This window comes from Nicotiana attenuata, chromosome 6, assembly GCF_001879085.1.
Source record: "Nicotiana attenuata strain UT chromosome 6, NIATTr2, whole genome shotgun sequence".
Classification (NCBI taxonomy): domain Eukaryota; kingdom Viridiplantae; phylum Streptophyta; class Magnoliopsida; order Solanales; family Solanaceae; genus Nicotiana; species Nicotiana attenuata.
Window position 1 is genome coordinate 57,914,142 of NC_031994.1, and position 18,163 is coordinate 57,932,304.

The following is an 18,163-nucleotide window of genomic DNA, read 5'->3' on the forward strand; positions in this document are numbered from 1 at the left end:
TGCAATTGTTTATATGACGTGATTTGCAGTGCTGGAAAATTTTTGTGCTGATGCATATAGATTATGTGTATTATGTAATAGTTTTTATAATTATAGGCAATTGTTGGAAAGACCCATACAACTATATACCATGTTAGTATATGGAATGAGCAAGTTGCTTTGCGATATTTAGCTTGCAATGCGATCATGTAATTTTCTCATACTTTTATTGTATCCTTTAATGTTTTGGTACAGTAGTATAATCACAGATATTTGTAGCAATATTTTAGAGCAATCATATACTCCGTTGGTATACATGTATACCATATTGGTATCATGTGGCACTAGAAGTCTTTTTTGCTACTTATATTTTTATTATCATTTCTATTCTAACTAGTATATATGGAGATTTAGTGGTCGTAGATTATATTGTCTTGCTCCATCACTGGTTGGTGTTACTGCTAATGGTAGAGTATGTACTAATATTTGTAGGGAAGGAGATCAAGGTTTGCATGACAATCACGTGGAATTAAAAAAGGAACAAGAAATAAAGAAAAAAATAAAAATAAAAAAATAAAGGAGGAGTCAAATTTGAGTGTGAAATAAGTTATGGTAAAAATAACAATAATACGATTTGGGAAAAAATAAATGAATAAAAGAGAAAAAAAAAATAGCAAGAAAATGAGAAAAAAGAAAACGAGAAAAAAAAAGAAAAAAAAGAAAAAGAAAAGAAGCATATAAATAAAAAAGAATTGGAGAATAAAGAAAAAATTTCCCACAAAAACTACTATGGGTAGGAAATGTAATTAGTTTATGGGTAGAAAAACAAATAGGTAGACAAGGGTAAATATTTTTGTTTTTGTGGGTAACTGTGTCAAAACCCCTTCTAAAATGTGTTGTTAGGTAGGCCCAACTATAGCCCACTTCATCATACTAGTTGTTAGCCCCTTGACGATGATCCTCGGCAGGTGTGGGTTGTGACAAGTATTTTCATGATGGACTTGGCACACAACCTGAAAATTGGGACAACATCATGACGGGCAGCTCGGCATGACGGACTATGCGGGGCTTGACAAATGCACCTTGAAGGGAAGCAAGGCGCATTTCACTTAGATGTGCGGGTTGGCTAAGCAATGGCAAGGCAAAGCCATGTCAAGCAGGGGCAAAGACATGGCAAGGCAAGGCAAGGCAATGCGGGACAAGCAATGACAATTGATGCGGGCAGATTTGATCAAGTTGGGGGCGACTTGACATGAGCGGGTAGTTTGTGGCAATGAACGTGTGCGGCTAAGTCGATGTGCGGCGAACTGTGGCAATGGCATTGGCGCGGAGCAGTGTCAAGGGCAAGGCTGGGCGCAATGCCAGCCTTGGGCACAAGGCAGCTGGTCGAAATTGGCACATGCTGTGCACAAGCAGCAGTTGAAAAACATGTGCCAAGCACATGGGGAAGCAGTTGGCGGTTACAACTCCTTCAAAGACATGCTGATCATGGCCCAAAAACATGGGGGCACGTTTTTGTACTTGTCCTAAATTATTTGCCCATCAGTTGGGGCTTGTCAACTGATTGTAGCCTTATAAATATGTGCCTAGGGTGCCAAAAACGGGGCAGAACTTAGTCTAAGGCATTGTGTTAGCAAAAATTCGTCTAAGTCATTTCCTAGGGTGGGAAAAATCATTTTGGGGCAGGGAATTAGGGAATTCTTTGTCTTGGCCATAGGGTTGGCTTTTGTGTTCTTGTATTCACATTATTAATACAAGTTGGGAAGAAATTCCTATATATCGTGTGCCTTATTTACTGTTTTTGCTGCCTATTTTCATTCTATGTTCAAAACGTCCCTAAAAATAAACTAAGCGTTGGAAAGGCTAAAATCAAGGCTGGGCTTGATTGCCGCACGGAGGTGAACCTCGGGCAGAATTCGAGTGACATAAATTACNCTATATTATCTAATTATATAACTATTTATCCTCCATTATCTCTAATTCAGTTACATAACTCCCTCTTCCTTTTTCACGTAAACCTCCCACTCACACACTATCATATGCACACACAGTTATATTCATATACAAGGGGATCCTTTCTTATAAATACACACTGGGAAGAGAAGAAAAGGGAGCAACAAAATGGAGAGGATATAAAAAAAAAATTTCAGCAATTAGGAGATATTCACTGCAATCCATTGACTACATTCCAAAGAACAATTCTTATTCTCCAAATCTGTATTGTTCAAAATTCAAAGAGAAGGTGGATTTTTCGTTGAGTCGTTTTCCGTTGCCGTCGAGGTTTTCTGGTCCGGGTTTTCACTCATATACCCCTGCTGTAACCGGAAAGGCTGTCAATCTTTGAGGTCAATTTCCTACTCTAATCTTAAAATTTCCTCTCCGTTTTCTCGTTTCTTGGCTTCGACGATTATGTTTGTCATGTGATTGTTCTGCTTGTTTTATTGTTTGCTTAAAACTTTCTTATAAGTCTAGAGAATCTGATGCATATTACTCTTGGTGCATGTTGTTCTCTAGTTCTTTGAGAAATAGTATTTGATTTTACAATTGTGTAAAGGCTTTTCCTTTCAAAAAGAAAAAATAAGAAGGAAAGAAAATGATTCTTCTCCTGATAGGATTTACTGGAGCATATAATGAGCCATAGGTTTTTATGAATATTGATAATATAGTAAACTCTTAAAAAACTTGGCCATATCTGATGTCTAAGCCTGCGCACGCACATTCACCCTTTGCGGTTGTGCATCTCGTTATGAAATATGGGAGCCATCATTAATTGGGGTAATTTGAACATTCAATGGATTTAGTTTTGTAATTCAATTTTTTTTAAATAAAGAATCCATGGGAATTAGGAGTTTGTAATAATGGAAAGAGAAGATCAGGTCGTTAATCTGGCCTTAACAAGATCGTTAATGCTTTGTTCTTTAATAGGTATTTTTCTCCGAAAATAATTACAAAAGCTAAATCACATTATCTCTCCCGTAATAATCATCCATAATTCATGGCTTCACGTTCATCTCAAATCTTAGGAATAATCAAATTACGAAAATCATAATTTGCTTTAGGCGCGTATTAATAAATAAATCATCGTGATTGTGTACACGTTCGCGTGACATAATCACGATTTCTAAAAAAACAAAACCGGAGTATGCGTTCACGCAACCTCGGACAAATTTTCTTGATATTAATAAAGCGTCATTAATTGTGGACACGTTCGCGTGACATGATTTTTGACGCGCCAAACAAATGGGTACACGTACGCGTGACCCGTTTCAAGATAAATTTCTTAATTAAAAGCGGAAAAAAGGAAAATGTGCATAGGTTCTAAAATAAGTAGTTAAACAATTTAAGCCAAGTATAAATCACTAAGCGACCGTGCCAGAACCACGGAACCCGGGAATGCCTAACACCTTCACCCGGGTTAACAGAACTCCTTATCTAGAATTTCTGGTTCGCAAACTTTAAAAAATAAAATTTTCCTCGATTTGGGATTTAAAAATAAACCGGTGACTTGGGACACCAAATAAATTATTCCAAGTGGCGACTCTGAAAAATTAATAAAATAATTCCATTTCGAATAATGTCACTTTGATTGGAAAAACTCTCTTATACCCCTTCGGGTGGGTAAAAAAAGAGGTGTGACAATGCCAACGAAAGTTATCTGCGCAGATGATTGCAAAAAGACTGTTGTTAGCCCCTTGACAGTGATCCTCGACAGGTGTGGGTTGTGACAAGTATTTTCATGATGGACTTGGCACACAACCTGAAAATTGGGGCAACATCATGACGGGCAGCTCGGCATGACGGACTATGCGGGGTTTGACAAAGGCACCTTGAACGGAAGCAAGGCGCATTTTACTTAAACGTGCGGGTTGGCGAAACAATGGCAAGGCAAAGCCATGTCGAGCAGGGGCAAATACATGGCAAGGCAAGGCAAGGCAATGCGGTGCAAGCAATGGCAATTGATGCAGGCAGATTTGATCAAGTTGGGGGCGACTTGACATGAGCGGGCAGTTGTGGCAATGAACGTGTGCGGCTAAGTCGATGGGCGGCGAGCTGTGGCAATGGCATTGGCGCTGAGCAGTGTCAAGGGCAAGGCTGGGCGCAATGCCAGCCTTGGGCACAAGGCAGCTGGTCGAAATTGGCACATGCTGTGCACAAGCAGCAGTTGAAAAACATGTGCCAAGCACATGGGGAAGCAGTTGGCGGTTGCAACTCCTTCAAAGACATGCTGATCATGGCCCAAAAACATGGGGGCATGTTTTTGTACTTGTCCTAAATTATTTGCCTATCAGTTGGGGCTTGTAATTGATTGTAGCCTTATAAATATGTGCCTAGGGTGCCAAAAACGGGGCAGAACTTAGTCTAAGGCATTGTGTTAGCCAAAATTCGTCTAAGTCATTTCCTAGGGTGGGAAAAATCATTTTGGGGCAGGGAATTAGGGAATTCTTTGTCTTGGCCATAGGGTTGGCTTTTGTGTTCTTGTATTCAGATTATTAATACAAGTTGGGAAGAAATTCCTATATATCGTGTGCCTTATTTACTGTTTTTGCTGCCTATTTTCATTCTATGTTCAAAACCTCCCTAAAAATAAACTAAGTGTTGGAAAGGCTGAAATCAAGGCTGGGCTTGATTGCCGCACGGAGGTGAACCTCGGGCAGAATTCGAGTGACATAAATCACCCCTGTGACAACTGGTATCAGAGCGTGGTTGGATCGGGGCGACGACACAACGTTCAGTGGCTGAATTTTGTGAAGAATGGCTGGTGGCAACGCAGAACTGAGGGAAAAGGTTGCTGTATTAGAGGCACTCGTCGGAATTGTTGATGGGGATCAATTTCTGACCATTGTGACTCGTCTCGCCTATCTTGAGGCCGAGATGACCAGGCTGAGCCAGGAGTGCACAGATCTGAAAACGGAAAATGGGTTGCTGCGTCGGGCTGTTGGCAATGATGAAGCACAGCGTGGGGCAGATCGTACCAAAGTCAGAATTCCGGAGCCTAAAGAGTTTAATGGCGCAAGGAGTGCCAAGAAACTCGAAAATTTCCTGTGGGATATGGAGCAGTACTTCCATGCTGCTAAAGTGCAAGATGAAGATAAGGTCACCATTACGACTATGTATTTGGTGGACGATGCAAAGCTTTGGTGGCGGACGCGCGTGGCAGATGATGTAAGTGCTGGTAGGCCGAAGATTGACTCTTGGGAAGGGCTGAAGAAGGAGTTGAAGGATCAATTCTTTCCTAGCAATGCGGGCTGGATTGCTAGAGATCGTTTAAAAAAGTTGAAACAAACTGGAACGGTCAGGGATTATGTCAAAGAATTTAGTTCTTTGATGCTGGATATAAGCAACATGTCTGAGGAGGACAAGCTGCATAATTTCCTTTATGGGTTGCAGTCATGGGCGCAAATGGAACTACGAAGGCAGAATGTGAAAGACCTTCCTAGTGCCATTGCCGCTGCGGATGCGTTGGGTGATTTCCGGTTGGGACAAGATGGTTCTGATTTCTCTACTACTTCAAAGTCCAAAAATGGGAACAAGGACAAGGCAAAAGAGTGGAGGAAAAACGCAAACGACAAGGGAAATGCTGTTGAAGGCAATAGCAATTAGAAGGGAAAGCAATGTGCTGGACCTTCGACAAAATGGGGGAAAAACAGCAAGTTTGATGGCTGTTTTATTTGCAAAGGACCACACATGGCGAGGGACTGTCCAAGAATTGAAAAGCTTTCAGCGTTGTTTGCTGAAGAAAAATGTGAAGATGAGCCAAATGAGGAAGAACTGGAGCAAACAACGGCATATGTAGGACCTATGGTGGTGCTGAAAAATGCGGAAACTACTTCGTCGAGGACGATGAATTCTTCTGGTGGGGGTGGCTTGTTAGCCCCTTGACAGTGATCCTCGGCAGGTGTGGGTTGTGACAAGTATTTTCATGATGGACTTGGCACACAACCTGAAAATTGGGGCAACATCATGACGGGCAGCTCGGCATGACGGACTATCCGGGGTTTGACAAAGGCACCTTGAACGGAAGCAAGGCGCATTTTACTTAGACGTGCGGGTTGGCGAAACAATGGCAAGGCAAAGCCATGTCGAGCAGGGGCAAAGACATGGCAAGGCAAGGCAAGGCAATGCGGTGCAAGCAATGGTAATTGATGCGGGCAGATTTGATCAAGTTGGGGCGACTTGACATGAGCGGGCAGTTGTGGCAATGAACGTGTGCGGCTAAGTCGATGGGCGGCGAGCTGTGGCAATGGCATTGGCACGGAGCAGTGTCAAGGGCAAGGTTGGGCGCAATGCCAGCCTTGGGCACAAGACAGCTGGTCGAAATTGGCACATGATGTGCACAAGCAGAAGTTGAAAAACATGTGCCAAGCACATGGGGAAGCAGTTGGCAGTTGCAACTCCTTCAAAGACATGCTGATCATGGCCCAAAAACATGGGGGCACGTTTTTGTACTTGTCCTAAATTATTCGCCCATCAGTTGGGGCTTGTAACTGATTGTAGCCTTATAAATATGTGCCTAGGGTGCCAAAAACGGGCAAGAACTTAGTCTAAGGCATTGTGTTAGCCAAAATTCGTCTAAGTCATTTCCTAAGGGTGGGAAAATCATTTTGGGGCAGGGAATTAGGAAATTCTTTGTCTTAGCCATAGGGTTGGCTTTTGTGTTCTTGTATTCACATTATTAATACAAGTTGGGAAGAAATTCCTGTATATCGTGTGCCTTATTTACTGTTTTTGCTGCCTATTTTCATTCTATGTTCAGAACGTCCCTAAAAATAAACTAAGTGTTGGAAAGGCTGAAATCAAGGCTGGGCTTGATTGCCGCACGGAGGTGAACCTCGGGCAGAATTCGAGTGACATAAATCACCCCCGTGACAACTGCCATAGTTGTACTGAAACTCACAAAATATTACAAACACAATCAGTGACTCTAACAACTCAATCCAATACAAGCCGGTAAACAAAAAAATAAGAATAGATCCATTACATGGTTATTTTTATCGTAGTATATACTTCACTATAATAAATGAGAAATTCAACGAACTCCTCGATTTCTTCAATTTAAAGAAAAGTAGCCAAGGCAATCGAGGATAGACTGAGCAGAAAACTGGCCAATACGATTGATGAGGACGAAGAAGAAGGAGGAGCACTAATAGAACTTGACGGTCCAGCAACAGCTGATGTAGGTGCACACGCTTCCGGTTGGTTGGAAGAGGATGGTGAAGGCACGACTGGAGTGATAGGACTGCTTCGTGTAGGCGGGTTAGCCCCTGGAGTACCAGTGCTGGAAACTGTAATAGCCAACTTTTGGCCATTTTGGCAATGCCGGCCAAAAGTGCAAATGTAATAGTGATCTCCAGTAGAGTCAAGAGTCACATTCGCTGGTCCTGTCATTATGGGATTGCCTATGGCATTTTGTGAATTGCACCCATCGAATGAAGTTTTTGGTACTTGCAGAACGTCATGTGAGTCGGTCATAAAATTGAAAACTGTAAAAAAAGAAGAAAAATACAAAATGATAATAAGGTACTGAATTTAGTTTAAGTTGAAGGATATCTCAAAAGGAAATCTGGAACGAGAAATTTAAGTGTACCTAGAGTGTCACCAATGCTGAAGGTTTTCCCAGCAGCCCAATTTGTGTAAGCTGCTGCGCCACTGCTCGGAATGGTCCAACCTATGTTGTCCCCAACCACATGCACCATTTGGGCTGTAGTATCTTGCACCAAACTTGTGACGGCTAAAGTAACAAAGACAATCAACATTTTGTCCATTGGCTTTGATTTTTGGTAACTTTCTTCTTTCGAAATAAGATTTTTGGAAGAAATCCTATCACAAATGAGGGATATGCTAATTGCTAGTTTGCTAGAGGAGGATGAGATACTTAGAACAATTTGGCTCTGTTTATATAAGGGAAATGATTTTGAATTGGTCTAGACTCTTAACTTGCATGGTGCTAAGTCTTGAATTTCAACTATAGCAAGCGCGGTGAGATCAAAGCAGGAATTTAATGCAGAGTGAACAATCGGTACGTTAATGCTTGAAAGAAGAAGCCGAAAAAGAAAAGTAGAACACGAGCTAATTCAACTCCCAAAATAATCAAATGAAGCTAGTCAATGGATGCTTGACTTGGAAATCTCCTTTCACGGTACGTGAGACTTCATTAGTTTGCTATACAATTTACGAAGTTGATTTACAACTGTTTAGGTAAGTTCCTTCTCTACGTTGAGACTTACCAACAGAATAAAGGTAAAAATTATATTGTAGACAAGAACGAGCACCATCTTGTTTGATTCTCAATAGTACAGACGATAGCGATAATTGACCCAGCAAATTCCAAGCAATTAAAGTCCTCCAAACGATGTTCACTAAATCGATTTTTTCAAATATAGCTTGCTTATTCTTTTTGCTAATAAATTGATTTTCTAAATATAGCTTCTAGAATTCTGAGACCTTCTCCTTGTAGCTAGGCCACGTGCTGAAATGCTGGAATTTCATCCTCCATGTTTAGACAATTGGACTTACTGTTAATTTTAATTTCTGAATAACAGAATTTTAGGCTACTCTGACGCGCTTTCCTGCTACGCATGAATTGGATTGCTTGGGCATGCTTACTGTTCCTCTCTCCCACTTCTCTTCGTCATAGGTGCAGAATAACAAAATACCAGAGCAACCATCCGCTTAATCAGACGGGGATCTAGGATTTGAAGGGTTCAACCTCCATAACTCTTAGCATTGAGCATATTATATTTTAAAAGTTATAAGTTCATATCTACTAATTTTTATAATTTTGGTGGATTTTTACCCAGAAATTTATGTTCTACGTCAAAAGTACTGGATTCAGTTGAACCCATCCGCCCCTTCGCTTAACAAAGAAACTGGAATATTAAACTTCTATTGTTCCTCTCTCCCCCTTTTCTTCGTCGTAGGTGCAGAGTAACAAAATAGCAGAGCAATCATCCGCTTAACAAAGATACAGGAGTATTAAACTTCTAATGTTATTATTTTTTAAACTGCTAAGCACACTATTACACTTATTTGTACTAATCGCAATGAGAGATGAAACATGCACCCGGAGAAAGCCTAAGGTATTTTAAATGCTAAACTTAGCAACTAATAGATGCAGCTGGTTTATGTTGTGCAGTGTGTGCTGGCCCTGGTTGGTTAATCTCGCCATTATCCATCATCAAACTTGTTCTATTCTTTTCTTTCTCTTGTTCCAACGACCTGTACTCTCCAAAGTTCGCGTAGGAATCATTAGCTTTCCCAACTAATCCAGGTTCCTGGATATTGTCAGTTTCGTTTCCTGTAACACTTCTTTCTGGTGTGACCTTATCTGGAATATCTCGGTTCACGTCACCTGCACTGCTATCTTCATCAATTTGAGTCTCTAGCTTTTCTCCAGATCCACGTTTCTCCTCGACTTCTGGTCCGGCTTCAGCAGCATTTGTTCCTCCAAGGGCTGCATCTGCTACCAGTCCCTCGAAATTATCCTTGTCCATGGAATTGTTATGGACCTTGGCATCAATGGCAATGATTTCCTCTGAACCATTTCCTGCCAATTTATCTCTTCCATTGTCTACCTCAGTGTCATTAGTGGCTTCAATTTTCTTCTCTGAAGCATCTCTATCAGGCATTTCCTCTTCTTTTTTGTACTCTCTGTCTTCTTTCTTAGGCCCCATCTCGTCCTTCTCCTTGTCCTCCATTTCATCTTCTACTACATTATCCTTTTCTTCTCTAGCAGATTCCATCTCTTTCTTGTCTGATACATCCATTTCCTTATCTTTTTCTGTAGCTGAAGATGTTCGACGTCGTTTCTTTGTCGGCTCAACCCCTGCCGTAGGGGGCATTGCCTTGATACTCCAATCAAATTCTGATACACCAGGATTTCCATCGTGTGTTTTCAGGTACTGCACTAACTGTTTGCGGTTCCTGATCTCCTCTCCAGTTGGAGCAACAAATACAACCTCATTCTTCTTTACTTTACCCCCTTTCTTTGGCATGACCTGCAAAGTAACATAAAAAGAAATAATGTAAGTTATCCAACTACGCTTGCTTAATTCCCTTGTCCACGATACCCCCTTTCTCCCAAAGGAACCCCACCCACCTCCCACCCCCCGGCCCCCAAAACACCCCACATCCCTACGGTGCAGCTTATGGGGCAACTATTCTTCAAGAATCGATGGAGATTTTGCACGCTGATCTCTCAAACAAGAATTAAATCATACAGAACACTACGCTCATAATGGTGATACATTAACCACAGAAACGTATTATCTACCCTGTATAACAAAACTACATGATTTACCACCAAATAGATGCAGAAAATGAAGGAAGAAAATTAATTCCTCCCATCTGTTGGGTATAGGATCTTCCTCTCTCTTTTCAGGGAAAGAAGAGGAGAGCGTAATAAAACGAATAAGATTTTATTTTAGGGTCTTCTGGCTCCTTGAAACTAGGGTGAGGTTTGCGTACATATTACCCTCCCCAGACCCCACTTGTGAGATTACACTGTGTCTGGTCTTGTTCTTGTTGTTGTTTGTTGTTGAATGTGAGGAAAATATTAAGTTGCAACTTACAGCACACATCTGCCTCAGTTACACCTACTTTCAAAACTAATCCATTGTTGAGGAACAATTGAAATATTAGGCAGCAACTGACTTCTCAATCAAAACAACGGTGATTCACGCAACTCTCGTCCCATCCAATGATTTGACTTAAGTTCCACTATATTATCACTCTCGCTTCATTGTAAATTCATTGTGTCAAGTGTTCTGATTATGCCCTGGCTCTAAATAGAAATTGACCTCGTGGCTACTGCAACAATATAATAAGCTACTAGCATAATTTTGCCAATTCAAAAGTTCAAGTCTTCAGTAAATTTATTTCATTTTCTACTTGCCTTAGTCGCAATCGTGAGTCTACCAACATAGCGTGCTAAAGCAAAATAAACGACACTAGAGAAACTGGAGAAAGAAAGAAAGAAATACCAGTTTCTTCCAAGAAGAAGGTGCAGGAAGCTCCAAAGCCAAAACTTCACCCATCTCCGTATTACTTGCCATCATTCTCTCCTCCAAAAACTAAACTTCTCTGTTTTGTGCATATATCAGTAAAATAAAATCACAAGCCACTGTCGGCTAAGCTTGGTTTGATAAATAAAGCCGCCCGAAATGTACAAAACCGCCTCAGCACGCAACGGATTGACCAACACGTGCCATTAAGCCAAGTTTCGAGGAGCCTTATCGCCTCCGTACCCCCTAACCCCAATACTTTATTAAGTAGTGGTTTATCTACCAATGTTAAAGTTCCAAGTGTACGGATGAGATTCGTTAATTAAAAGCTAATTCTGGATAACGTATTTATTCTCCTAGGTCTGTCATCAAAGTCGGTGGAAAGTATCTATATATCATGATTTATTAATAATTGGTGATCTATGAGAAGGTGCTAGATGTTTGTTTGACACGTGGTTTCTGCTGGCTTACGTGCATTGCGCTAACATTTCGAGAGAGACCTAAATGCTTCACGCCTTACATCTGACCGTTTAATTCACAATCGAAGTGGTAACCGTTCGATGCCGTCTGTGTGATGCACATGTACCTGTTGCTGTTCTGGTCCCGTTTAACATAGACATGGATCTCGTGCCACGCCACGGTTTTTTGTGGATAACGTTCCCGAATACGCTATTAATTGAATTTAAGCATACCATTTTGGGTCCGGAATCTCAGTCCTCTACTCTCTCTTTCTTAGGCAATTCAACCTTAGAGCTTATTTTTAAAAAACATATTTATCTGTAAAATATGTGCAGAAGATATTGAGAGAATCATTCATGAGCCTTATTAATAAAGCTGCACTACACTTCTGCTAGTGTTGTAGATTTCTTTTTAGACTTGGGTGTAATACAGCAAACAACTTACTTGTTTGCCAAAATGATTATATTTACACTACTAAAATATGTGCTGCTTTAGTGTGAACAACAACGAACTCGGTAATATTTTATATGTAGGGTATAGAGAGGATAGTATGTACACAGACCTAACCTCTACCCTCGAAGGATAGAAAGGTTGTTTCCAAATAAATCCTCAGCTCAAGAAAGATGAAAAAATTAATAAAAACAAGCAATATCAACAATAAGGACCAGAAAAATAATAACAACAAACTAAGAGCCAAAAAATAGATGAAAAGATGCCGTAGCAACAAGCATTGGCCACAACAAGATACTTTAGTGTGAATTTTTATTTTTTTTCAAAATCTTTTGGGAGTGTTTTAGTACCCTAATTTTTAAGTTTATTAGATAACGAACTGCCATTTTGCCAGAGGCTAAAATATTGCTACACAGGTCAATTCTTAGGTCCACATATGAGGACAGTGCTGAATTAACAATTTGTTCTAACGATTCTTCTCAGGGTTTAGCTTAATTGCACACACTTGAGAATCGGCCCAACACAACAATATGGAGGTAGCCAAGTCAATTGGGCTAGTTTTAGCGTGGGTTAGTGGCCCAATTCTAAAGAGCACGCGACTGATGGGCCTTATATATGTTTAGAAAGGTGGAAATGACACTACGTAGGCACTTTTAATCATGTTGTTTAAAATAGGAAAATTACCAGCTATGTCCATTTATAAGTAGCTCATTATAAAAATTGACCAATTGATAAAATATTAGTAATATTAGCCAATTAGCTATTTGTAGCAAAAAAAAAAATCAAATTTTTGCTTTGTTTTGAGTGGGTGTTATTAGAATAGATTGGGCACAACTTAAGGAGCTTGAATCTCAGTTTTGGGATGATTTGGTGAAGTTTTGAGGTTGTTTGAATTGAAAATTCGAAGTAAAAGCTGAACATGAAAAAAAAATGATATGTGTGTCACACTGTGTATCATTTGTGTATCACATATGTATCATATTTGTATCAATTGTGTATCATATGTATATCCATGTATACCTGTGTATGAGATATATGCGTGATACATGTTTGATACATGTGTCGCAGAAGACTTTTTTGAACTCGATTTAATTACGAATTTTGATATAAAACCAGTCTAAATCACCTCCAATCTTCCTCAAATTTTGTATATTGACTTATCTACATATTTTCAATGAATTTTAACTATACCCATTGAAAAAGTTCCTTTTTTGTTTAGATTTTTGGAATATTGTATAGATTTTTGTATTTCATCACCTTATTTGCTACCCCGTCCATGAAATTTCCTTTCCGTTTTGTATCTAATGTTGCTAATCACGCTTAAAAATATGGAAGGTGATTTTTGCATGTGATTCTTTGAGAGAAAGAACCCTATTATTTGGTTTTTCAATTTTTGTTGGCTAGTTTTGGTAAGTATACGACTAATGGCTAGAGGTTGGTAAGTTGAGATTTATTTGGGACATTTGTGTAAGTTTCCCTTTAAAATATATCCATAGTTTACAATATATTTAAAGATTAGCAAATTTCGCTCAAAATTTAGGACACGCCGTCCTAGTTTAAACCTCAAAATTCAAACACGTGTCCTAAAGTTCGAAAATTGTGTCCAGAAATTCGAATCTTATGTTTTGAATTTAAATGTTTTGAATTTAAATTAGTAGGTCAGAAATTCAGGACTTAGTCTTGAATTAAATAGCTAGCTTAAAAGTGACTATTGTTGCACTTCGCCCGAAGCAAATGGAAAAGGAACGCATTTCTCAAGTTTGGCAATGATCGCACTCGAGATGATCTCTCTTTCCAATATACCAGATTTGTGTGGTTGGCCAGAGTGCTTCTACTTTTTCTTCAGATAGAGTTAACGATTTCGGAGGAAAGCAAAGGCCAGAGTTATTCATCTTAGGTTAACCAAACAAATTTGGTCCACTGAACTTTCAATGGGACACGTTCAAATCCAATATCCAACAGAAAAAAAATGGAGGGAAGGTATTCTTGAAGAGGAATTGAATCCCCTCCAATGTTAGATTTAGTCATTAGAGCCTCTTAAGTGTTTTCTGGAGAATTAGTGAGCACTTATCATACTACAGAACAACTAGCTTTATGCTTTATTTCAGAGTAACGAAGGGTACAAATGATATCACTCGGTTAACAGACATCACAAAATTATAATTAGTCAGAACTCTAGTTTTATTAGTGCTTGTAAAAGAGACAGGAAGAGAACTCTTCATAGTCGAAACTCGAGAGTAATCATTTCCTAGCTACTTATATAGTAGTATTAGTTATCTAAACTATTTGCTCCAGAGTGTGATTAACAAAAGAACAGACTGCAAAACTAAGAAGCAGCAGTCAAGGGAGGTCGATGAGATGGTGCACCAAAGTAGTTCTGGGTTGCTGCTGAATTCCAAATTGCCTACTTCCCTCGCTTACTTCTTCTTCCTCGTTCTCGTCCTCTTCTTCAGCATCCCACAGGAATCTAGCATACGAGGCCAGCACATAGCTGCATTAACAATATAGCACCCATTCGTCATGTTAAAAGACAAATAAGCACACCACCATAATCTTAACAGGGTCAACAACAACAACAACAAAAAACCCAATGAATTCCTACAAGCGGGGTCAGCGGAAGGTGATATGTATGCAGCCTTACCCTTACCCCTGGAAGACAGAGAGACTGTTTCGGGAAGACGCTCGGCTAAAGAAATTGTGTGATAGTGTGGGCAAATGGACCACCAAGATTTTACAAGAGAGTGGACAAATAGCATAAAAATGTGGTCCATCTATAGTAGAGCTATTCAGGCTGGAATCAGTTGAAGGTTCCATCAATCATTAACGTGATAGCAAATAGCAATGCCCAATAAGTGACAACTAAAATTTTTTTACTCATCTAAGGATTTCAAATGTTAAAAAGAAAGAGAAGCAGTGCATATGCATACCAGTCATCAGGGTCAGATTTCACGGCTTGATCAAAGTATGTGTGGGCACGACCTGCGTCTTTTTGGGTTTGCCATATTAGATCAGCGTAGAGTGACAACACATTACCATCATTTGGGTTTGCTAATATTGCTCTTCCGCAGTACTCCTCAGCTTTTCCTAAATCTCCCTTAACCTGTTTGCCCCAGTAATTGGCATCAAATGACCCAATAAATCATTATTCAGAGGCAATGAAAATCTAATCTACAATTGCTTACCTCTTTCAAGAATCTGGCATAATTGGCCAGAAGGAGACCATTTCCTGGATTGGCTTCGATCATTTTCTGGTAATAAGCCTCCGTACTCTCATGTCCATGCCAACTATTTGAATCTTGAGAATCCGGCCCATCTCCATCACGTGACCCGCCGCTGCCGCCTCCACCGCAAACTCTACCTCCACCGCCTCCACCTGCACCGCCCGCCACTAGCGACTGCAACACCCTCCCTTTTTCCTCAACAGCCGCAGCAGAAGTCTCCTCCTCCGCCTTTCCCAAGCCGGAATTCGACAACAATCTCCTCACCTCTGTCGAACCCACTTCTCTCTCTTTTAGCTTCGCCGGCTTCGGCTTCTTTGACCCATTTTTGTTCTTCTTGGGAAGTACAGCTGGATCTCGTAGGTCCGATTCGCGCATGCACCGGCTGGATGAATGTTTGGTCGGAGATTCATCATGACCAAACGACGTAGACATAGAATGAGATCCAGTCCTAATCAATTGCGGCGTCTGTATTGGTATTATCTTGTCTGATTCCGGCGACGACCCGCAGGAGATTGGTACCCATGAATTCAGTAAAGGACTTGATGAACTTCTTAATAGCATCTTTTGGATGAGATCAATCGCAGATTAGGTTTTGTTTTCAGGAATCAGAATGAGTAACCAAAGGAGTCCCTCCAAAGGAGGAGAGAGTGAGAAGTGGTTGGCTGAGTTGAAACTTCTAAAGAAAAAAGAAGATCGCTGATGGAAATAAATCAGAGCCGTTGGTTGGCCAAATGCCGCGGAAACCGACAAAAGTCAGTGTGATATAAATCTGCACGTTGAATATGATATTTAGGTGGTGACTACCATACTGCGTGGGTCCAGTTCTGCTCAGTGGGCTACAAATAATTTTGGGACTGTTACATGAATAAGGGGGCATTTGTATCTATACTTAGTTTTTGGTTCACAATTTAATTTATATTTGCTTTGCTAAAAATTATTACAATTGTACCTACTTTTCGGGTAACTTCAGACATACGAAACCTGAAGTAGCAAGAATTTATGTCATTTTTTGTCTGAAGTGTAACCTTATCAAAGTAAAACTTCAGATATTTTCGTTTGAAGTTTGGTCTGACTTGCAAAAGCAATCTAAAACTTCAGTTCGTAGTGCAAACTTCAGACAAATTAGTCTGAAGTTCTTCAGTTTGTAGTGCAAACTTCATACAAATTTTCATGTTATATTTGAACTTCCAATAATTTTTCCTGGCATGATAGTTGCAAACTTCAGACAAAATTTAACCTGATAATGTCTGAAGTTTGGCCCTGCAGTCCCAAACTTCAGTTGATGCTTCTTCGAGTTCTGACAATAAACTCTTGTTTTATTATTTACGTACTTTGCGTTGGGATGTATTAATGTTTGAGAGGCATGGCGAGTCTTTCTTTCTTCTTGATTTGTCGTTTTGTCCAATTTCCAAAAACGATAACATGTGTAACTTATAGTATAACATGTTTGAGAGAGAAAAGAAGAAGAAGAGGAAAAGAAGAGGAGGAAGAAAGGAGCGCATAGGTCGCAGAATCTGAAGTTGTCAAAATTATGGTATAGGTTAAATAATTTTAAAAATATGGGTATAGGTTAAATGGGGGCGACCAAATAGGGCGTCCCAAGCAATTTTTACTGAATAAGTTATCCCAGAATTAATTATTATTCTAGATTGTTACTCCCTCCGGTCCACAATAAGTGACCAATTTTTTTTTTTTTACTTTGGTCCAAAATAAATGTCCATTTATATAATCAAGACAAAATTCAATTTGTTTTTTCAAAATTATCCTTATGTATGTATCCCTAAAAAGTCTTTTACTCCTCACATTAAATTATGTTGCAACATTTAATTAAAGGTAGTTTAGTCACACTAACTATTTTTGTCTAGATTTTAGTATTCCTTAATGGATGTGCCCAAAGCAAATTGGTCACTTATTGTGAACCGGAGAGAGTATCTCATAGGGATAAAGAAAACATTACAATTCAGAATAATTAATCTAAAATTAATTATATCGCAATTTTATTTCATAAAATCATCTCAAATTTAATCTCGAAATTAAATATCCTTATCTCTCGTTCCAAACGAGCTCTAAGTGGTTTGATAATAGGAAGGGGGAAAGAGGTACAAATAGAAATTCCTCTTTATTTTGATTTGTTACGAAATCGACCATAGATCAATTCCCTTTTTATTTGGGAGTATTGAATACACCCCAATTCTGAGCTTCATGTTACTCTTTCCAAGTGACATGTCAAGTCCAGGGCATCCCAATTGGATTGACTGGGATGGCAGTTTCTCCTTCCGAGTCTGTAAAATCAGAATTTCGATCAAATCACACATCGCAGTATACTAGGCCTTCTAATTCTTTAAGAGGTTTATCTAAAAGATTTAAAAACTTTTCCGCATCGAGTGTTTATACCAAATTAATAGATACATGGACTTCAATCATTTAACCATGGTAAATTATATTCATTCTCATATAATTAAATTAAATAACCATAATTAGTTAATATAGTTTGGTGTAAACACCCGGTGTAGGTAAGTATTTACCATAATAGGAAGGATGGTATAGCTATGAGATTTTACAGTCGATGATCATATGCGTTTGCACCAACTTAAATTAGTTGTAGTGACACTTTTAGAGGGACAAACTCGTAAGTAGCAAGGAAGTAGAGGAAAAGTAGGAAAAACTTTTAGTGGTATAACAAATTGTAACTTGCAATTTAAGTTTTTAAATATTTTTGTGAGATGAAGAAAGACGTATTTCCCTATAAGCTATGTTACGAGTTACTAATGTAAAAAGCTTATTTACTGTTAAAACACATCTTAAAGGATGAAGACGAGATGATATTTTGGAACAGGGTGGCTCCACCTTTCTCAAACGCTTGGATCCTCGTAGTGAAGTGAACTTGTAGTGAGCCCAGAAGTCACAGAAATACAAATTGACAGAGATTATTTTTGCATGTTGAAAACGACTAGCACAAGCAGTTCCTCCTTAATTTCTTTTTTCGTAAAGTTCCCATTGATGGACGTCAAAGCACAAAAATCTATGGAGTTTTATACTAGTGGAACAGTTCAA

General features: G+C 39.4%; 3 protein-coding genes across 3 annotated transcripts; all 3 read right to left on the bottom strand.

Annotated features, from left to right (window-relative positions):
* Positions 6,879-7,856, bottom strand: LOC109228276 (cucumber peeling cupredoxin-like). The gene is made up of 2 exons (XM_019393431.1): positions 7,565-7,856; positions 6,879-7,460 (listed from the first exon to the last, which is right to left on the bottom strand). Exons 1-2 carry the CDS (start codon positions 7,740-7,742, stop codon positions 7,033-7,035), a joined length of 606 nt encoding a protein of 201 aa, XP_019248976.1. The 5' UTR covers positions 7,743-7,856; the 3' UTR covers positions 6,879-7,032.
* LOC109227045 (methyl-CpG-binding domain-containing protein 11-like) lies at positions 8,906-11,230 on the bottom strand. The gene is made up of 2 exons (XM_019392039.1): positions 10,959-11,230; positions 8,906-9,974 (listed from the first exon to the last, which is right to left on the bottom strand). The coding sequence occupies exons 1-2, from the start codon at positions 11,031-11,033 to the stop codon at positions 9,075-9,077; spliced, it is 975 nt and encodes a 324-aa protein (XP_019247584.1). The 5' UTR covers positions 11,034-11,230; the 3' UTR covers positions 8,906-9,074.
* On the bottom strand, positions 13,962-15,994 carry LOC109227046. The gene is made up of 3 exons (XM_019392040.1): positions 15,071-15,994; positions 14,816-14,988; positions 13,962-14,379 (listed from the first exon to the last, which is right to left on the bottom strand). The coding sequence occupies exons 1-3, from the start codon at positions 15,668-15,670 to the stop codon at positions 14,229-14,231; spliced, it is 924 nt and encodes a 307-aa protein (XP_019247585.1). The 5' UTR covers positions 15,671-15,994; the 3' UTR covers positions 13,962-14,228.

Bases quoted from the DNA above. Each gene is read 5' to 3' on its own strand.
- LOC109228276 (XM_019393431.1), bottom strand. From the start codon at position 7,742: ATGGACAAAATGTTGATTGTCTTTGTTACTTTAGCCGTCACAAGTTTG. The intron at 7,461-7,564 runs GTACACTTAAAT...CTTTTTTTACAG, and splicing joins CAGCATTGGTGACACTCTAG to TTTTCAATTTTATGACCGAC.
- LOC109227045 (XM_019392039.1), bottom strand. From the start codon at position 11,033: ATGATGGCAAGTAATACGGAGATGGGTGAAGTTTTGGCTTTGGAGCTT. The intron at 9,975-10,958 runs GTATTTCTTTCT...GTTACTTTGCAG, and splicing joins CTTCTTCTTGGAAGAAACTG to GTCATGCCAAAGAAAGGGGG.
- LOC109227046 (XM_019392040.1), bottom strand. From the start codon at position 15,670: ATGCTATTAAGAAGTTCATCAAGTCCTTTACTGAATTCATGGGTACCA. The intron at 14,989-15,070 runs GTAAGCAATTGT...TGGGGCAAACAG, and splicing joins ATGCCAGATTCTTGAAAGAG to GTTAAGGGAGATTTAGGAAA. The intron at 14,380-14,815 runs GTATGCATATGC...TTGTTAATGCAG, and splicing joins AAATCTGACCCTGATGACTG to CTATGTGCTGGCCTCGTATG.